We start from the raw sequence: 21094 nt of genomic DNA, 5'->3' as shown, positions 1-21094 counted from the left end.
ATTCATGACGTGTCGAAAACGGACCCCTTGTAAACGATTCTCGAAGCTCAATTGCCGAAGATGTGTTCTTCGCTTCAAAGAATACGTAATGCTGCTTTTCGAAGTTACAACATTTTTTTAGACAATATTTAGACAGCTAGAAACGATTGATCCAATATAAACCGTGAGGAAAAAATGTTGCGAATTTGTTTGGGACGTTGTAACAACAGTCCGTTCCATCGGTATTGGTATGCATAGATTCTGTAAATTGTAGAGAAGGTATCCACAATGAAGGGTGCAGCTTAGCCGTTGAGAAACATTGACGGAACTCTCCGCTGGAACTCGATTGCAACCAGCGAAATTCAGTAACAATTGAAGAATCACTTCAAGAACTGACTAAAATACGTGTGAAGTATCAGCGAAACTGAACTTCTTTCAAAAACGATCAACTTCGATACTCTGTCAGATTGGTGCGGCAACGAATCGCAAGTATTTCAACAGCTTTCGAACGAACTTTTCAGACACGTGAAAATTCCTGCACTGAACGACTCTCAGTACATCGGGATGAGCGTTTATTCTGTGGTTATTACCTCCGTGATCGTAGTGGTTTTGGCCAATCTGATGTCCGACCGAGCAACCCTGGCCTTTGTCACGATCACGGCTTTAATTCTGGCCTCAACGACTTCAACCCTGGCGCTCCTCTTTCTGCCTCAATTGGCGAACATATTAGCCGGAGAAAGAGCGGATCCGGTCGTGCAGAGCTTGGGACTGAAGATCGAGTGTAACACAAGGCGATTCGTCACGGACGACAGAAGGTGCGATTTCATCCCTGTATGAACGTTCCGTAGTCGAAGACGGGAATGGAAGTTCAAGGGTTGATTTACATTTCCTCTAAGGAATAAAATCCAACCACCCAGCGAGTCTGAGAAATAAGTACGCGCTATTTTTCCACAGAGAGCTGCAGTATCGAGTCGAGGTACAAAACCGAGTGTATCGCAAAGAGATGGCTCAACTGGAACTGGAGCTTGCGAGATTGGAAAAGCAGCTCGGCGAGGAACCTCCGGGTCCCTCCCAGGCTTCTTCAAACGCCTCGATCCCTCAGAGAAACCCGAGCATAGGGGGCGGACTTCCCCTTCTCCTATTGAGTGTTCTGCCGCCCGTAATTCCGCGGGCAAGTTGGCCTTCAGCCGACCCGTCCGGTAAGAGATTCACGCGTCGTTCGTGGTTACGTACTTGAAAAAGGTCCGTCATATGTGCCTACCAAGGACGAAAACGGGGCGCCACTTTCTCGCATCCCCTTCGTTTGAAGTTGCATTTTCATTTTCCTTGGATTCGGATCGTTTAGCCGTTCCGAATGAACGAGTGCCTAACGCGCGCTTGTACGATAAAAGCACAGTCACTATTCCATGCGATACTCAAAGCTTGGAAAGGTTCAAGTGAACCGGACAAGATTTCGTCGTTCCTTTCATAAATTTCCGCCTGGACGAAACGTTCTATAAATTTTGGTGTCAGCGGTGGGATGTCCTTTTACCTCCGTGCAGTATCCGCAGGTTTGAGAAAAGTGCAGAACCGATACAAGCATTCTCATAGCATTGATGTGACGAAATATTGAACGAAGAATTTTCTCTTATCTCCGACTGCGAATTTCCATGCGAAACGTTACCCTTTCAGAAAGTATTTGGACATTGTGTCAACGATCTATTTGTCCAGGTTTATATTCCTACGGGACTGAAAGCCCGTGGATATTTCCCCAGAGTTTGTCAAACTGGTAGGAATAGCCAGGGATATACGGGAAAATGAAAAAGAACACCCTCACACGTAATTGCAGCGATGTTCAAGCCTGAAATTTTATTCAAACGTACCTTTGCGAACGCGTATATATGACGGACCCTCTCAAAGCTTCTATCGTGATAATAATTATATTCTCCCTGTCGTTTCCACCGTTCAGGTACCTCTAAAAGGTGAACATTTTCGTATTACTGCATGTGTTTGTGCATATTATTTATTTATAGTTTGTTATCAATATCGTTCTCGTTTTCTACCACCTATAGAAACGAATAAATAACGTATGAATAGTCTCGTCAGTCACCCACCTCCGTTGCCGTTAGTACATAAATTTCGAGAACTTTTCACCCTGTTCTCCACCTCTCATTCACTATTTCTCTCTTCTTCTCGCTATCTTTCTCGAATCCACCTCTCTTTGTAAGACAAGACAGATAACCCGTGTACATATATTAATCTGAAGAGAAATACATATGTAGTAGGGTGGTTTGTTTTTTAACTTTACTTTTCTTACTCACCCTTCGAAAAGTTAGTTTCTAGCCGCAAACGAAGCCTCCTGAAACCGGAACTCGGTAGCAAAATTCTAAAAGGTGACTCATTCGGCTCGATTTTTTCAAACACTCTAACGCAAATATCTCGAAAACTATACAAGTTGAGAAGTTCTTTTTTCTTTCGTTTTGTATATAATAAAATTTTCTATAAAAAAGGTCAGGACTACTACACACCTAAATGCTCATCTCATATTCGACACGAACGTTTAAAGTTGAGTGGATTGAATGAATGAATGAAGAAGCTTATTATGCTTAAGCAAGATGAACTTTTAGGTGAATAGTGGTTGGCACCACTTTTGAAGGAAATTTGTTTATCTACAAAATGAAACCAATTACAGCTTCCCAACTTGTATACTTTTTGAGTCATTTCGGTTGGATTCTTTGAAAAACTCGAAACCGGACGAGTCATCTTTTAGAATTTTGCTATCGAGTTTCGGTTTCGCGAGGCTTTGCTTCAGACTAAAATCTAACTTTTCCAAAGGTACGTGAGAAAGAAAAGAAAAGAAAGCTAAACAAAAACCACCCTGATATGCATACTCGTAGCTCTGTATAGTTTCCGTTTGAGATGTAAATAGCCAGAATCGTAAAATTCTCCGAGAATCAATGATCCGCGTGTATAATAGAGTCAATGCACGCCTCCGAGCCGACCCATAGACGATGATACCGTTTGCACCAGGCAAGATTCGCCTATCTCACGACCATCAGTCGTTGTCGAATAACCGTGCCCCGTCCTCCAATTCTCACCACTCGTCGAGAAGTGAGTCCTCTCCCAAAAAACGCGACATTGTACCCGTCCTCCTCCGTGAACGTAGGCATGCGCCGCGGAACCGTAGCCTTTAGCAGTCAGCCGGATCTCGAGGACGGCCCTCGGAGGAGTCTCGCCGACATCTACAAGCTCCATCAGCGCAGAGAAACGGAAGGACCAAACCGGCTGGGCGTCTTCAACAGACTCTTCAGCCTCTTCGGCAGTCGACCCAACAGCCGAAAAACATCCACCGCCTCCTTCACCGGTAAGAAACTATTTGGGAACGACTCCTTAACATGCTCCCATCCCAAACCATGGTCCGGACATTGACTCGATACCCCAATTCAAACGACTCGACAGGACTTGAAATGACTCGAATCGCTTTCACAGTGGTTTCATCTCAAGTGTTCGTTCCCACGTTAAGTATGGTAAGCCCTGAACTAGGTCAGCGATGTCGATTCCGAAATGCCAATAGGAAATGCAATAGGAACTTGCATGTTTGGCTTACGTGCACACGACACATGACCTTTCAAACGTCGCCACGAAGTAGCTGTATGGGTATAAATTTCACGCTTACCAATCAGCGGCTCTTTAGATGCTTCCCATTTCTGCAATACTGCCGAGTGATTCTTGTTTACAAACCGACGGAGTCGACGGAGACAAATAGACTGCATACGTACGTGAAATGGGACAGAGTTTATATGCGGTGAGCCTAGTCAGGACTCCCGAGTCGCTGCAAACTTCCAGCCATTATACATATGGAGTGGTAAGCCGGGAGAATATGAGCATTATGTCGGAAATATTGGTAAGGAGAAGGATTTAGATGAGGATTTTCTTTGTTTTATGCATGGCTAAAGGTCGGCAGTAGCTCAGTTTCTGCACTATGAAAGCCTGCCGTCCCCAGAGACCGACGCTTTTGCGGTGCAAGACTCCGTTTCTTTTTCGCTATCAGTTATACAGTCGATGCATTTTACTCTTATTAGTGATTGAGAAGTATTGATTATAAAGATAATACGCAGGGCTCGATCCTTTGCTTATTTGGAATAATTGTACATGACGTGTTTTACGTTTTTTTTTTATATATATTTTGTTTTTACAGTTACTCTTCTCATATTATTCTCTCTCGTATGACATAGAAAGTATTGCGCACATAACTACTTCGTTGCAGTTTCACTCGAGTTAAATTTCTGGACTCATTACAAGGATATTAGACAGCTTCAAGAACCGGTTTAACCCAGTATAATATCAGAGTTTTCGACGATTACATTAACTATCCTCGTATATACCCGGGTTACCCTGCATATTTATTTAATAGGAGGCTATAAGACTTCGCATGCATAACACTTAGGCAAACGATTATGAACACGACCTAAAGTAAGTTGTTACCGGTACCCTGCAGGTTTAACTATTGCAGCTGGGTATTTGGGCACAATATACAAACTGTCTCGGTGCACAAGCTGCGTCTTATTTAAACCATCGCGAACGGACCTTGGCCGTACATTTGACAAAATTTTGGTGATTTGTAGTCCATGATGATCGCAGACTGTTGTTTTCGTATTTGAGGCTAAAATCGGGAATTCAAAAACAGCGAATACGAGAACCCGCGGCGATTTTCGCTAGAGTTACCAACACTCGTTACGTATCGGATGTAAGACTGTGAAATATTGAGCTATGAATCCAGAACCACTATAATTGCAACGATTGCAAACTTTCGAAACGGTGAAATCCAAACCATTCAGCACTCCGCCGTTTTGAGCGTCGCGATAATTTCAAGATGAGGTTCGTAATTAGTCAGCCCCAAGCATCCAAAGCAACGATTTAACCTCCCATAAAACCCACCCTATATAACTGTAAGCCCACGAGCTTACCGAGAAGGGTTAAATTGCTCGAGAAGGTGATTACCTAACGACAGTTATTAACGCGGTTCAGGGGTTGCCTCGGCGTTGCGTGTCCACATGGGGTACATCGCTGGTTTGGTTCCGGGTACGAAGGCCGCGTCAACTTGTCAGGTGGACACCCAAGGAACTCGACCACCGCATCCTCGGTGCGGTTCCGGTCCTATAATCAGCATAACCAGCGAGGAAGACCGAAGATTGAGCCTGGGCCTCCAGCGGAAGGAGTGCAGCGAGCCAAGGGTGAACTTCACGCTTCCGCCACGTAAGTGCATCGTCGGATTTGCCGCGAAGAGACGAGAGGCGGCAGACGCACTGACCAAAGCTCAAATTCCGCAGATTCCAGCGCGAGCCAGTCGTCTTCGCGGGAAAAAATCCGAGGCTCCCCTCGGTTCCCGCATCGCATTGTCCCGGCTAATAGTCTCGGCACCATTTCCACCCTTAGCCCTGACCAACCGCAACGATGGCGGTCCATGGAAGTCGCGGCCACCAGCCCTAAGCCGACCCAGATTCCACGGGGCGTTTCGCTCAGTCCAAACTGCGACGTCTGGGCGACGTCCGAGGTCGGGATCCCCCTCAGCGAGCTGGCGAACAGTGCGAGAGGGAGAAAACCACCGGAAACCCTGCCGTTGACCATCCCAGCGGTCTCTGACGCAAGTCCAAACAGCTGGCTGGGCAGCGACTTGAGGATGCTCTTCGGCGAGCAATCACCGGGAGACTGCCACCGGAACGATGATGTAAGTCCGGAAATTGAGGGGTCCGGTATCAGGCCGGAATCGGGTCTGACCGTACCCTTGATCGTGTCCAGTGACCCGGTCAGTGACTCGAATACCGAATCTCCTATCGGTGGAAACGGTTCCGGGTTTCTCTCACGCCACTCCACCCCGGATCATCACAGCCCTAAAGTAATCGCGAAAGCTTTACAGGAGGTCGTTCTCCATCCTCCCGGATCCTCCGAGGTCGAAGGTCAACGGCGGGTGGCCGAGACAAACGGTAACGAGGGATCCACCTAGATCCTAATCTGTGTGTTCCTTATAGTCGTGTGCCAATTAGGTCCCGCAGAAATATATGTATCTAACGAGTAATTAATGAGTGGAGGAAACGGTTGGTGTACACCTGTATGAGTGGCGTTCGTCGAGACATCCTGTTCCCGCAGAACCTCGGACGGCGGGAACTTTTTATCTAGGTGAATATTGGAAAGGTGAGATAACGGTGTCTAATGGCACGGAAAAATAAAGCTAGACGCATGTTAGACGGTGTGTTGAGTTTACGGAAGTGTAGAAAGGACAACGGTGAAATAGATAAATTCTTGCACCTTGCGGTAGATTTGTTTCGACTATTTATATGAACAATAGAAGATGCGAATGCAATTTATTAATCGATTCCTTCGCTATCCGGAAGCGACTTGCAGCAGAGTCATTTTCACGGTTTATATCCTTGGGGTCACTGAACGTGAACCTGATATAAAAATTTCTGCGTTCAACACATAGTAGAATCAATTTACCGAAAGAATATTAAATCGTTTTTGAAGTGACCAAGCTGTCGTGTATATTAGTTATACGGTGAACTTGCAAGCAAAGCAAAAAATCGAAATATCTCTGCTACAACCTCGTTGCCCTGGAACAGTTTGTCATAGATACCTACAATAGTTTTGTATTCGTCGTATTATCAATTGTTCCTTGACTAAAATATCCATATGTAATAAATCCTTCCTTTAAAAATACACAGCGTGGTTGAAGAAACGGGAAAGATTGCCGTTTTGGGCATAATATTTTGGGGGCCAATGTACACACAGTTGCATCTGTTCGAAATCCAACTGTAAGCCGTTTACTGTCAATCATAATAATCTTGTATCTAGTCGTCGCCTGGGGATTGTAGGATATGCAGCTGCATGTGGGATCATCGGGCTCAGTAAATCGAGCGTGTAATATTTGGTGAAATAATTCTGCGGGCCCAGAGCCAAAGTGTTCAGAGCTCCCTCTCTAGTACCTGCATTGGCGTGATATCACGTGGTCCCTCTATATACATATACATATACGTATGTTATATCTACATATTAGGTAAGGGTAAATGAAATTTATTGACCAGTATGACGATGGAGGATGACGATGAAACGTATACATATTTTCGTGCTCCTGTTATGTATTATACCAGATACGCGAGCGGTGGCATCCCCTCGTTTTGTATATCCGGAGATCATGTAAACTGCAATTACTTATTTCGTACTAATACATAAGTGTCTCGATGTGTCAATCAATGATCAATCTTTAAATAATAAGCAATAATCAGCATTGTCTGTGCAATAATCGTAAGAAAAGATAGCATATACGATAAATATAAATATATATATATATTGTACATCGATTATTTTTCCTCCCCTTGTATTTCCTTATATATTTTTCTATTTATTGTTTTCCCTTTACGACGAAGAAAGGTTGTCGAAAACATTGTTGGCTAACTAATCTCATATTAATATACTCGCGTGTAATACTACAGCATTGCTCGTATTAATACGACTGCACGGTGTTCTCATGCTCTTATATGTATAATCAGTGGCATGTACAGATATATTTTTGAAATCCTATATTATTTGTTGTAATAAGTTATTTTATATGTATAATTGTACATCAGTCACATTCATGTACGATAAATATACGTATATACATTATTACATGAATTAAATTAATCCAATCAAGTTTGAACTGCCCTTTATTGACAACATTTTCAGAATTATTTGAACAGTGAAAATGTAATAATTGTATAAACTTGTCATTCGGTGGCCGTGGATCCATGTGAGCAATTGTTACTAAATCGGTCTTTACCTAAAAATGCAACATAATAAGTAAATACATAGACCAATAATTACCTAGTTATCGCTTTGTATACGTGATAAATTGAAATTACAAAAAAATGTCGATATTCAACTCAATTTCAAACATTCGTGCGTAATTGAAATCAAGCGTGTTTTGTCCTATGAAGATATCATATTCGTCTATTTGCCAATAATTGCAAGAAGACTCGATGTACCGATAACAATATTTTACTAGGTACAATTATTTAATGATTCATATTCATTTCTGAAAGCGATTTTGTATTTAAAAAAACAGACTTGTCTGAAAAATAAAATTATTTCAAGCGAATTGCTCGTGCAAACAAAATGTGAAGATACCACTTTAGTCAACGGTTACCATTAGACGGTCTTGTCCGAGTGTCGTTTAGCGGTCGACGTATATTTCTTACCGACGGAGCACAGTCGTAGCACCTATCGTAGCTCGATCACGTTTCTCAGATTTCGAACGTGACTTTTCTAGTCATGGAATATAGGTATGTATGATGTAACGCCTTTTGTAACATCAGACAGTGCTGCCACCAATCGTCCAATTCAAGAGTCACATGTCGACTTTGGTCGGACTTCAGAGGTTTCAGAGTTGGTTGAAAGATGGTACGGAGATTTCGTGCACATCGAGAATCGAATGTCTACATTGGTTAAAAAATTAGGTTATATGATGAAATGACGAAGAGATGCAACACATTGAAAAGAATCTAACTTAACCAGGACTTGAAATGTTCTGTTTACTTCACAACTCATGCCGCGGGTCGCTGAATCACACGATAAATTCGTTCACTTCTATCCTCAGAAAACATGCGGTAAGTCAAACCTAACCTAATCTAACCTGTTCTATTATCACATCAATAAATCTTATTCTACACGGGGCCTCCGAGCGGTCATTATCTATCCGTAAATGTTCATGAATTGTTTCAGAGTCCGGCGGTCGCGCTGGAAATTGCATTTTCAGAAAAAATCCAACCAAAGCGACGACCACCTATAGTAATAAAGTGTAAGAACGAATCTCTCAATTATACTGCCGGTCGAACTTACGAGAAATTTAAACCAATACCACTGGCATCCAAGGGATGGCGCCATAACAAATCCGTTGGTGACTATTTTGTCGTTTATCCAGATTATATTGTACGTACATACAACAGCGATGAATATCCTTTGTAAAAAATGCAAAGTAATTAAATGAAAAAACAGATGTCTTGCGTATTATTCAAAAATGTATACCAATGCATTAATTATGTTTCCAAAGCAGCCTGAGCCCGCACTTGACAATACGGAGTTAGCATCGTTTGAGGAGTTGGGCTTGAACAAACAGCTGATCGAGAATCTAAGAACAAATTATATCGATAATCCCTCGGAAATTCAGAATAAGGCCATCCCTATTTTGCTGTCCAGAAAGAATTGCGTCATAGCTGCAGAAACAGGATGTGGCAAAACGCTGGCCTACCTGCTTCCTATGCTCCAACAAATAACCCATTGGAAAAAGCTGGCAATTCGCAGCGTGAACGAGCCATTAGGAGTGATCATAGTACCGTCAAGAGACTTAGCGCAACAGATCGGGGTGTGTTGAGTTTCAAGAAATTTATCTATTTCATTCTCTTCAAATTTCATATTCATACGACAAGTTATTGGCTGAGAAGCATGTGTTTAATAGCTGAAATACAAATTTGACAAAACTGCACTGATTCAGTTGTTAACTCTTGCAGATAGTTGCAAAGAAAATGTCTGCCGATACGGATATCAAGATACAGGTATTAATCGGTGGACACACGAAAAAGAAAATGCTTAATCCTGTAGTGGATGAAGTCGATCTGTTGATCGGATCTCTTGGAATTATTAGTAAATTCACAACTACGTCTATACAGAAGACCTCATCCATACGGCACATGGTACTCGACGAGGCTGACACCTTGCTCGATGATAGCTTCACGGAAAAACTTCGTCACTATTTGAAGAAAATCACTGTAAGTCTCACCATGTGTAATCTTCAGTTCAATCGAAATGGCATGCCCTTTTCACATCTATTAATTATGTAACTCAGAACACTTGACATTTACAGTTCGACTCACCTGGTATGGGAACTTCAAGTGAATTACCAAGTACCGCCCAATTGACCCTGGTGTCAGCAACGATGCCGACAGAGATACCTGCGACATTGGAGGCAATCGTTGACGTAAGAATATCGTCTGATCTGTTTTTTACTATCAAAACTCATGGGAAAAATTTAAAATAAGACCACTTGCTTCACAGACCAATTCCCTTGTTCGTCTGACGACGGATAAACTGCACCGGATTTTGCCCCAAGTACGGCAAAAGTTCATTAGAGTTAGCCACTCGTCTCGTTCAGGCGAAGTGTTGAAAATTGCTAAAAAAAATTCGGAGAAGAAACGTCAAACACTGATTTTTTGCAACACCGTAAAGTCTTGCGAATGGTTATACCTGTTCTTGAGCGAAATGAGTGTGAACTGCTCCTACACTCACGGCACCTTACCAGCGAGAGTACGGTTAGATAGATTTGCTGAATTTCAAAGGGGTCACACCACTGTTCTCGTTACGACTGATGCTTGTTCCAGAGGACTCGACACCACGACGGTTAAGCACGTCGTTAATTTCGACTTTCCCCTTCACACGGCCGATTACATTCACAGGTGAGCGTTAATTGAACGATGAGAAATTCTATAAATAAAATTTCGAGTTTTCAAAATGACTTGAAAGTAGAAAATTTGTAATTTAATGTTTTAAGAGTCATCGGTTTATTCGCTGCTGATCGATCTGACAAAGACGCCGATTCTACCGATAAAACATTGATTCTCGTTGTATTTTTGTTTTCGTTTCACAGGTGCGGAAGAACCGGGAGATTGGGTGGCGAGGTGGATTGTCAGGTAACGAATTTTATCTCTGGTGACCGAGACGTCGAATTGGCTCAAAAAATCGAAATGTCAATAAGGAAGGGTAAACTACTGCCGAAAGTTGACGGTAACATAACAAAAATTGTAAAAGATAATATTGAAAGAAATATTGCAAAGGTCAAAGAATTGCTGAACGCAAACATGCGTCCCCGGTATTCGGAAATGGAAGAATAATTCGAATTCACATGTTTCATTTAATCATTGTTTAAATAAAATAAATAGAAATATTATGATCATTCAAAAGCATCGCTATATTATCCGTATTATATTAGATTTGGCAACGCATAATGTGCGTGAATCTCCGTAAAATAAGACTCACTTTTACCGCACTCGTACAATTTTCTTTTGGTTTGTTCCGACGATTAAACACATTTTTATCTTATAGAAAATCTCGCATAGACAGCGAGATCCAAAATGTTGAGAGAAAAAACCGCGATCCTCTCTGTTAGTACTTGCTTACATCCACAAACATTCGCATTGTCGAGCAGAAGATGAATAAGATGAAGAAGAAGAAGTTTCATTTCACAACGGAAGAGCGAAAGCAGACCGAGCAACCAACGTGTATAATTACGATACCACGTTGCTACAACTTTCTATACGGACTCGCAACAATGGGAATGATTTGCTTCTCCTATCTCCGCAATCGCTACACTCTTTAAATTTTCACGAAATCTAACTTATACACGATTACGAAACGACGAACCAACACTAGAGATTTTTCGTCATAGTCGGCCGAAAACGGGATTTTACGCTAGTGCCCGGATCTTTAAATCCCGTCTTACGCGTACTTAAAACGAAAAATATTGTTCGCATCACGGGCATAACACTTTACGCCCTTGATACGAAAACAGCTTATTCATACACCTCACGAATAAAATAAGCACTGAGTTTCATTCGGAAATGAAAAAATCAAGGCAGCGATGGACGGATTTCAACAATTTACCAGCTTAGTTCAGTGACTTCCGGCTTGACTGCAAGCTATAAGCTCATTCGTTTCTGCAAGATCGCGACGTTGAAGCCATTCTAGTGCGTCGTTGATGAGATTATCTCGCTAGCAAAAAGCCGTCGAACGTTTATCTCGATGCAGGTATAATCGTCCAGTGAGTCGAATCAATTCCTGTCACCTCAACGCGAAAAATGCAATCTAAGAATAAACACAGCGTAGATTTCCACGTACTTTACTGTGAGCCCAGCCACTGACCAATCAGATCGTAAAAGAATCCGTAAGAAATGTATGATCGATGTACGGATACTGTACGTAATGATTGCGCAACGGGTACTAGAAGGCGGCATAATTTGCAAGATGGAGATATCTCGACAGGCGGCATTTATACGACCTACCGCATTAACTGCAGCGTATATGGTTACCTACCAATATTAACACCTGCGCGTGATCAACGGCGATATATAATATGAAAAACGCGAGTAAAAGCCGTGCAGTTCGCGTTACACCGCTTTAAAAAGGAAGAATCTGCAATACAACTGCGGCGCTATCTCGCGATTCCATTTCTCCAATTCCACGCTCGCTGCATCGCTGTTACGCAAGTGGTAACACCAGTGCGATATCAAAGCGCAATCAGCTACTCCCAGTAGCCCCACCAGATCTTTCGTAATAACGTATCCTTCAGCTGCCAATTAGTCTCACGTGTACACGTGTAGATACACGTTCATGTCCGCATAACCGATGCGGAAGCCGTTTCAGTGATTGTCAGTCGCTGAAGTATAACTCGGTCAAATTCGAAGTTCTACAACTACAGAAAAATATGAGACTTGCTCACTTAAGAACGACCAAAAATGATCGATTTTCGATAAAATCGATCGCTTTTCCCCGATTAATCGAGTAGAATCGATTATTTTTCAAAATCGATTCATCGACCGACTCGATTATTTTTACTCAAAATCAGTTTTTGTTTTTTACTCACGTGAACGATTCGTGTGATTAAAATATCGATCAGTATCATCGTCCTACTGAGTACCTATTTGATACGGTAAATTTATACGTGAAACTGAAAAATATTTTTAATGAAACTATAAATCGTAAAAAAACTTTTCCGCTATTATAAAGATTACATACTAAAATTTACCAAACCTTACTTTTAAATTCACCGTTTCAAAATAATATGAAACAATCCATTAATTGATTCATTTTTGCCAATTCAATCGAGTCGTGTTCGATTAATCGATGAATCCATTATTTTTAGCTTAGTGGTCATCGTTATTACACACCCTTCCTTCGTTAAAACAAGTTTCGCATCCATACGGTGATTACCGCTGTCGTTGGTACCGATTATCAATGAGTCCTCACGTATAATCGGATCGCTCTATCAGAGGCGGTAAATCACCTAATTCATTCATGAGCGTGTCATCGGCTACCGCTTATCTGAGCAGTTTCATCAACCTAGGTGTTATACACTAAAAGTCGACCTAATATACCTGAAATCGCTTTTTGATCTGTCACACTTGTCAGATATTTCACTTTTTTCCGTACTATAAATTGAAATGAAATGTATCCAGTTTATCGTTGTGGCAGATCAACCCTACCAACACCAATTCCGTAAACGCACCGGTTCCTCTCCGTGTCAAGTATGAATAGGTGCACTGCAGATGTTCGTGAACCAGTACAAACCACACAGCAAATCATGCTCATTGTCAGATTGAGCAGATCCGTTAGGCGCCCGTCGCGGTTTGTTTACAGTCCGTGATGTAGCTTCTTCGTTCGAATGGGCTGATTATACTGGTCGAGAATCGCAGACCCGGAAGCAAACTGCAGTGCATTGGAGTCCCGTTCTCCCGACATAGAACTGAAAAAAATTCGAAGCCAGCAATACCTCGTTCGCCGTACACTGCACCAGATTCGACCAAGTCGAGTATGAAATGGTTGAGAAAAAAAAAAACACTTCAAGAACTATCAACAAACGGTGAACATCCTGCGGATTTAAACAGCTTTAATCCCGACCGGAGGATGTCGCCTGTATTTTTCTCCCGCGACTTCCTCGTTGATCACCCATGATCGGGCTTCCTTTGTCGGGACGAAAGTTTTATCGCAACGAATTCATGAACTCACATACATCAGCCGGGTTTCACACCGGATTCCGGAGGAAGCTTCCTCCCACATGCATCTCCCTATCTGATCGCCCCTCGTGCCCTGTGTCCTATGTCCGGTATGTCCGGCACGGACACACCCACGCTTTTGCACCCACGCAAATGAATACTCGCACACGCTACCGAATTCCCCTCGTACAAATACTGACCCCCAGCTATGAACGGCCGTCTAGACGCGCTGTCTACTCTCTCTCTCTCTCTCTCTCTCTGGCTATTACCTCGTAATCTGCATACGGTATGAACGTGCATCATTGCGAAGGGGAACCCGCACTTTTACGTCAATTAAACTATGGAAATCCCGAACATGAATCGTTACTGTTATCCCTTTGTTGGACGTCGCAGTTCGCTCGTTTCGGTATTAGTTTTGGGTAGATCGTTGAAACAAACTGAAGAACGTCCTTGTTCGACATCAGGCATTATTGGGTTACGCAAATTTTTTCACGGAAGTTATTCACTCTGAAGGTACTATTCTTGATGTAGGAAAGAAGATAAGAATCATTGCTTTCGCTACGCTTTTGTACGATGAAATTAAGGCCAGAGACTGATGCTGCGACGTTTTCACTTTGTGAATTACGGAAATTAGTGTCGAAATACCCTGACGTGAATAGTTCAGTGGTTACTGTCCGGTAAGTACAGGAATTCTAGTATACGAGCATCTGGCAATTTCCGTCTTGATTCCAGTAATTTGAACCGCGCGACCGCGACGTCATTCCTCCATTTTAGTTCTCAGATGCATACTGAATCGGATGATCTTCCAGACATGCTCAGTTTCAAGTGCAAGCAGGAAAACCGGATGATACACAAGAACGTGAAGCAAAGGCTCGAAGCTGCCATTGGAGGATGCTTGTCTCTGGGACATGATTATTATTACATCGAGGCATGAAAGTATACGTGTATGCGGAACGTAATAAGTGACCGTGAATTGGTATGAAATGTGGTACCGTTCTAACGTTCTGATGATATAATTGTCTAATTAACAGAACTAGGGCCGTGACACGAGAGACATGTAGGATAAAGTGACGGTCGAGTGACGGATTCGGTCGAAACATCGTAAGAGAGATGCGGGAGCATGCAGGCCGAACTTTATGGGACCACATAAGAGCAGCCTGATCTTATCTTGGCGTTGCCACACGCGTCGCTTATGCAGTAACGCCAATGACACCAAAAAACTTGAGCGCAGCTGCACGCCCTCTGCATTTATAGAAGAGTTTCAAAATTTACGTCGCATGCCTTACTTGCAGCCAACTAATTGAGAGGGCATTAAATTCGTCATGGGACCAGCTGGGCTCTGTGCGCAATAGGGGATACTCACAAATTATGACATGCATTCGGGATTGTTACCAGTCTGCAAAACTAAATGCGAAACCGGCGCATCGTTTCTATATTTCTTTTCCGAGCAAACAAGAGCTCCATGTTTTTGTGGAGTAACAAATTGAACTGAACTATTCCAACGAAACATTCTTTTAAATCCACAAAAGTGATTACGGAACGATATCACCTTTGGTTATTAAGACCGCGATGCTTATCAAAATTGGAATGTCGAGTACACAGTGTTTAGTATGGTCATTTGACGAGCGTGGCTTGTACTGTATAATTGTAGTTTTCACGCCCTGTGGGTAATAAAATTAACTTGATGCATGCATACATGTAGATAACATTGAGATGAGTGACCGTTGATGTAGTAATGACTCTATCTGCCACTAAAATCGTTTAACCTTCGGTAAAGTGACGATGCAGTTAACCAAAGGACATTCCTGCAGACCTTTTAATAACAATTTAGACTTTTGACAAGTTCTGGAGATAGGTATCAAAGCCAACAGAATCTTAACATTTAATTTAGGTCTTTAAATTTTACAAGTGGTTTATCGATCAGGATATTGTGAAAGGGATAGAACGTACGGAGAATTATTAATATACGTTACATGAAACGTTCTGAAGATGCCGATACTCTATTACAACACAATATTGTAGTTTGCCAAATAAATGACATTTTTGCATTTTTGTAATCATTATCACACAACATCCTCCCTTATGCAATACGCATAATATTGTAAGTATTCAAGGATTTTTCAGGGATTACGCTAGAATTTCGGGTTTAAAATTGAAGCACGTAACTAGCGTGAAGATAATTTAACGTGCAATTTGAGATTGTCCCAGACAGATTACGATTTAAAATTACCTATACGTATACCGGGGGTTCTTTCTTGGTCCGTGGAATGGCTCGTCGCAAAATTGGATTTTAATGCGACTCGTAAAACAGTACAAGGATCATCAGCACGATTCCTTACTTGGATCGTTGTTTAAAAAATGAAGAAATCCAGAATGAAGAAAAAGACAATGCTCGTTCTGTAATTAAGCAAGGCAGGTGCGGAACCTGTCTATGAGTCTGAACTGTAAAAGGATGCCGTGTGGTTCTCGCGGGAATTGCTTTTGATAAGGCTGCCGCGTGGCTCTCAAATATTTAAGCAAGAATCAGGGGAAACGTGCAGGCAAGGGTTGTACAGCCGTAAAAAGTAAAAAAAAAAGAAAATTTCACATACTGGATACATATAATATTATAAGTGCCATGTGACTCTCTTCTACAGTGAGATAAGGCCTGTTTGCGCAACCTGATATACCGATACTCACACTATGGACGTTCGCTACGACCGACTAAAAAGGACCTAAACAGTTCACGTGAAGTGGGCTTAACTCGTACGATACGGCACAGGAAATTGCTGCTCGTGTATTATATAGCGCGTACCTATCCAGATCTCGGAAATTTTTATTTCACGAAGGTATATAAGATAAGTACTCGTCGCATTCGGCGAACAAGTCAAGTGTTAAGGAATTTAAAATTTGCTTAAATGATTCGGTATGTATCAGCGGTTTTATTCGGCCGAAAACTTCCTGCGTAACGCGTCGAATATTTCGCGTATACGTCATTATATCACGTAGTAGGTGTGCTAAATTCTCACGCCTCGTGATTACGCATCAGCAACGGTACAAGGTATTTCATTAGATCTCACTCGTCTGCACGGTTATAAAATTTCATGTGCGGAATAAACTTATAAATCACATTATTTTGCTTTTCAACTATTTTTTATTTTGCAGTGACGTACAGAATTAGAATCGAAAAAAGATTGTAAATAAGTTCAGGATTGTGTGTAATACGTGTAACAAATAATACCGATGTAGGTATTTTTAACCGACTGTTGTGATACGACGATTTCTTTGAAAAAGATCAGTTCACAGAACAATTCCATAACATATTGTCAGTCATGCTTTTTTTTTTCTTTTCTATTCATCCTCGATATACTTCGATGAAAATTGCAGTTCCATCCTGCGGTTATACATACACATCTTACAGTTAGACATATATAAATAATGCACACGATGCGTTGCGAAATTTTCGTATTAATAAAGTACGCGGACGGGGATTCCTTTTATCGAGCATAAACATATTCTTGAATAATATACAAATATATATCCGTGTATAAACACGGACCCAAGAACTATTCCGCAATTCCGTATCTCGAAATTATCGTGTACAGTAATTTGTGCCTTCATTCGTTGATTCGATTCCTTGCTATTAAACTTACGGTCCAATCCTTGTTCGTAATCCTTACGTTTTCCCTCGCAGAAATTTTTTCCACCCAACCGTGATCAGGTCAACGCCAGGATACCTAATCAGGCGCGAGTCAGGAAAACTCTACTAGATCCCATGTAGAACGCTACGTTACAATCTGATTCATCGTCATCAGGGCTTGATAAGACAAGCTTGATAAGATTCTGATCGAAATTTCTACCCTGATGCATACGAAGCGCCGGAATTCCGAGTGTCTCGTAATTCCCGCGACAACATGCTTAGCGACGATCTTAATAATATATCCTATGAAAATAACACACCTTTTCGTTTTGTTATTGAATATATAAACTCAACCGCATGGTTAAGAAAAAAAAAAAGAGCAAAACAACAAGTTATCATTCGCCCATCAGGCAGTCAGCTGAATCGGTACATTATACATTATTCCAAGATTTGAATAAAAACAATTGCGTTGCAGTCGTGTAACCAGAAACTAGCAGCATCACAACCGTCCAGAAAGGATCGTTTGTGTACGTTTAAATTAGAGGCAGGGAGGAATAGCCTCGCGTCGGGTGTTTCGTAGCAAAGGCACGCGCGCTTGCATTGTTCGCAGCGCTCGGCGTTCGCCTGCGAGGGCGACAAGTAGGGGGGGCTGAGGGGAGCAGGGAAGGGGTGGTGGTAGCACTGAAATCGGAGGAGTAGGGATGGCTGGTGCTTTCGGAGTCGGTGCTGACTGCCGGACGAAGGAGCAGCAGTCAGGAGCTGTTTAGTTGTGGTTGCGAAGCCGGCGGTGCGTGCGTCGTGTCGTGGAGCGTATTTGATTTTCCCGAATAACGGAGCGTGGACATTATTCAGCGAATAGTAAAATCAACCGATTTTGATCGTCGATTTTAAAATCGCTTCGATCCGTGCGCTCGCTTACCCCTGTGCAGTTATAAGAGTTTGGACAGTGGTGATAAGTCGCGCCTCTCGCGTGGTTTGACTTGTTCGAATATATATATATATATATACACACAGTGTGACATAGTTTGAGAAGGCGGCGAAAACCGACCGAAACTACGTTGACACGCCGATCAGTGAAGCGCGGCTGGTGAAACAGACGCGCGCACACACATTCGTATCTCGAATCCGGGATACCGCGATTCCCGCTTTACCTTTGGCGGGAAATTTGAAAACTGCGAAACAAAAGTACAACGCCGTTGCGTCGCTACCGTCGTTTAAACTACCGCCGAAACTTTTTTCCAGCGGTTTTAGGTGTTATGTGTGGAATTGTGCGTTGTGGAAACTAGTTCCGTGGAAACTGGCTTGAAGCACGAGTCTCGATGACGTGAAATACGCACGCGGGATTTTAATCGACGGTCTGTTGTTTTTCTTATTATTCTTGTGGTTTTCCATTATAATCAACCGTGTGCTGCGTCGGAGCGAAAACAATCCCTCGTTTTATATCTTTTAAACAATCTATAAAGTCGGTGGGGAAAAACAACCTGTTACGGTGGTGCACTAAGCTCTGCATATTTACTGTATCTTTGTCGTAACTGTAGGAAGAATAACAACGCGAAATCACGTGAATAACAAAAGCAAACGACGTTTGCGCGCGAAAAATAAATATAGTGCTTTTTCTCTTGGTTTTTTTTTTTTTTTTTTTATTGTTTTCTTTTGTTTTCGTGCGTGCTTGTGTGTCTCTTGTTGTTGAGAGTGAATTTACCTATTTACCTAGGTATAACACAGGTACAGTCGCATTTGGGCGTGGTAACGGTGCCCGTATTACACGGTTAAATATTGTTGTTGTCGTTGTCGTTGTTGTTGTTGTTTTTGTGAACCCCGAGACCGAAAGCCGCTATATTGGAGAGAAAAAAGGAGCACGGTGTGCCGCTGTTCTGTGTGCCGCGGCAGAGACGCTCATCGCAGCAAGAAAACGTAAGTCGAGTTTCAAAACCTCCTTATTTTTAATCAGTCATCAGACTTGCGCATTTGATCACGTGGTTATTGAAAAATCTTACGAGGCCGAATTTAGTAACGTTGTTGTAACGATTCACGTTTCGAACAACCCGTTTTCTTTTACGTATCCTTAACATTGACGAATCTCTGAAATGCGGTAATTCATATTTTCAAAACTCGGCCGCTTGAAAGTCACTAAATAGTTACAAAATGGTAATTTTTCCCCCCCAATGTGTCTTCGTTACTCTAACGTTACTAACTTCAGCATTGTGAAATCCTTTTCACACTGTGTGAATTTTCGATTGTTTTTTGTTTTTTGTATTCTTCTTTACAAACACTCGCGCCTATTATAGCCCCGCGAGATCTGTTCTCGAACGATTTATTCGTAGGTACCTAATTCCGTCAACGTTCAAGGCGGACACTAACAGCGGAGTTCAAGGCGATTCGTTTTATATTTATATCGACTTGTCAGCGCTAAATGCACGCGCTCGTACAAGCGAACTGAAATATTACGACTCTGTATGTGTTTCGCTTTTTATTCTTACCCACTTATTATGTAGTTTTATGAAACACGTCGTCCGGATTATTCGGTTTTGCCGGTGAATGAGAGAAAAAACGAGGAGTGAAGACCGAAACGAAAACAAGGCGAACGAAGGAAGCAAAACATGGAGGCGAAGCAAGCGTGCGTATCACGATTCACGATTCACGCTGTATGTTATATTCGGTTGAGAAATTTTTCCGTGTGTTTAACCTCCACTTGCGATGCACACAACGAGCGAAATTATTTACCGTATAAAAAAAGTTTAATAACGTTCAATGCAAGAACGGTGCCAATTTGTAGCGATACGTGTCACAGCCGGTGTTGTTTGTTTGTTTCCATGGACTATTATATTATTATACTATTATAGGCGTAGACCTGTAGTCAAGATTATATGCCTATATTACATTATGTACTATTACCGTTGTTCCATTTGAAACTGACGACTGAGACGGAACATGATTCAGTCGATGCCGTAACGAGTAGAGCTTTCCTTGCCATGCATAATAATCGATCATCAATTCAACCTGAATGTATGGAATTCTAAATTCAGTGCTATTCTTCATACAGCGTATAATAGTCATGACAGTGAGTAACGACTATTGTAGTTGTAATTACGTCATGAGACTGCAGGGAGCTGATCATATCGAAGTAGAAAAAAAATCGTTATTTCGCGATTTTGGAATTGTCCGAAATTCAGTAAACCGTATTAAAACAAAACACAATCATATTTAGAAATCTTAGTTCCTTAAAAATCATTGTAAAGCTGAGGAAAAAGTGATTTTTTCCCCGATATTTCGTTACGATAACTTTCCGACTTCGATGTCATGGGAGCTAAGCGGCTTCAAAACGGCAGCAATTTTTGTCCATCGATGATTATGGAAGGAATTGAAAAATCGAATATCGATCAAACTGTGATTGTAATTCGTCGAAGCGCAGAAAAGATAAATGGTGATAAGTTTGGGCGTAAAAATTTTCAGCTTAATCCGAACATCAAATTGCTCGGACATTGTAATACGTATGCGTACCTACTCGACCTCTCTGCAGGGAATATGACGAGTCTCGGATTATGTCAGACATGATTTTGAACTCAATTTCAGACGTCTTGACCGAGATCCGGTCTGCGGTCCATTCACTTCACTCTACACGATGGCCGGTCATTCAAATCTGGCACAGTACAGACTCTACATAATAGACCGTAGGTAACATTATTCAAAAACTATCTATAATTTATGGATTCAATAATTCAAC

The 21094-nt window shown here is 41.9% G+C and overlaps 3 protein-coding genes and 2 long non-coding RNA genes across 12 annotated transcripts in view; 3 read left to right on the top strand and 2 right to left on the bottom strand.

Moving 5' to 3' along the window:
* The window catches only part of LOC124177797 (gamma-aminobutyric acid type B receptor subunit 2), a 102695-nt gene extending 95388 nt beyond the window's left edge, over positions 1 to 7307 (top strand). For 2 of the 4 annotated variants that reach the window (XM_046560613.1, XM_046560611.1), the window contains exons 15-19: positions 501 to 794; positions 934 to 1178; positions 3125 to 3322; positions 4987 to 5214; positions 5289 to 7307. In XM_046560613.1, the coding sequence (XP_046416569.1) occupies positions 501 to 794; positions 934 to 1178; positions 3125 to 3322; positions 4987 to 5214; positions 5289 to 5962 (1639 nt within the window). In that variant the 3' untranslated portion in view covers positions 5963 to 7307. Of the gene's footprint in view, positions 1 to 500; positions 795 to 933; positions 1179 to 1927; positions 1941 to 2030; positions 3323 to 4986; positions 5215 to 5288 lie in introns of those variants that run through there. The other 2 variants (XM_046560614.1, XM_046560615.1) reach the window with 2 other exon arrangements.
* Positions 7308 to 8353: 1046 nt separating this feature from the next.
* Positions 8354 to 10936, top strand: LOC124177847 (probable ATP-dependent RNA helicase DDX28). Of its 3 annotated transcripts, XM_046560717.1 has the most exons (8): positions 8354 to 8597; positions 8713 to 8919; positions 9041 to 9352; positions 9498 to 9755; positions 9851 to 9964; positions 10042 to 10295; positions 10365 to 10439; positions 10631 to 10936. In XM_046560717.1, the coding sequence occupies exons 1-8, from the start codon at positions 8514 to 8516 to the stop codon at positions 10872 to 10874; spliced, it is 1548 nt and encodes a 515-aa protein (XP_046416673.1). In that variant the 5' UTR covers positions 8354 to 8513; the 3' UTR covers positions 10875 to 10936. The 3 variants fall into 3 exon arrangements, with proteins under 3 accessions (XP_046416673.1, XP_046416672.1, XP_046416671.1); XM_046560716.1 differs by having other exon boundaries at positions 8355 to 8597; positions 9044 to 9352; positions 10042 to 10439; XM_046560715.1 differs by having other exon boundaries at positions 8355 to 8597; positions 10042 to 10439.
* Positions 9360 to 9938, bottom strand: LOC124177848. Its single transcript, XR_006869679.1, has 2 exons — positions 9861 to 9938; positions 9360 to 9736 (listed from the first exon to the last, which is right to left on the bottom strand). It is a non-coding gene; the product is annotated as an uncharacterized LOC124177848 (long non-coding RNA).
* LOC124177849 lies at positions 10208 to 12200 on the bottom strand. The gene is made up of 2 exons (XR_006869680.1): positions 12073 to 12200; positions 10208 to 10467 (listed from the first exon to the last, which is right to left on the bottom strand). It is a non-coding gene; the product is annotated as an uncharacterized LOC124177849 (long non-coding RNA).
* A 5899-nt stretch (positions 12201 to 18099) lies between these two features.
* The window catches only part of LOC124178662 (signal-induced proliferation-associated 1-like protein 1), a 68362-nt gene continuing 65367 nt past the window's right edge, over positions 18100 to 21094 (top strand). Inside the window, exon 1 of one of the 3 annotated variants that reach the window (XM_046562180.1) lies at positions 18100 to 19284. The gene's annotated coding sequence lies outside the window, so the exon portion shown is untranslated. The remainder of the gene's footprint in view (positions 19285 to 21094) is intronic. The other 2 variants (XM_046562182.1, XM_046562184.1) reach the window with 2 other exon arrangements.

This window comes from Neodiprion fabricii, chromosome 3 (genome assembly GCF_021155785.1).
Source record: "Neodiprion fabricii isolate iyNeoFabr1 chromosome 3, iyNeoFabr1.1, whole genome shotgun sequence".
Lineage (NCBI taxonomy): Eukaryota > Metazoa > Arthropoda > Insecta > Hymenoptera > Diprionidae > Neodiprion > Neodiprion fabricii.
Note: the sequence above shows the minus strand (reverse complement) of the source record. Positions and strands in the feature narration are given on the sequence as shown.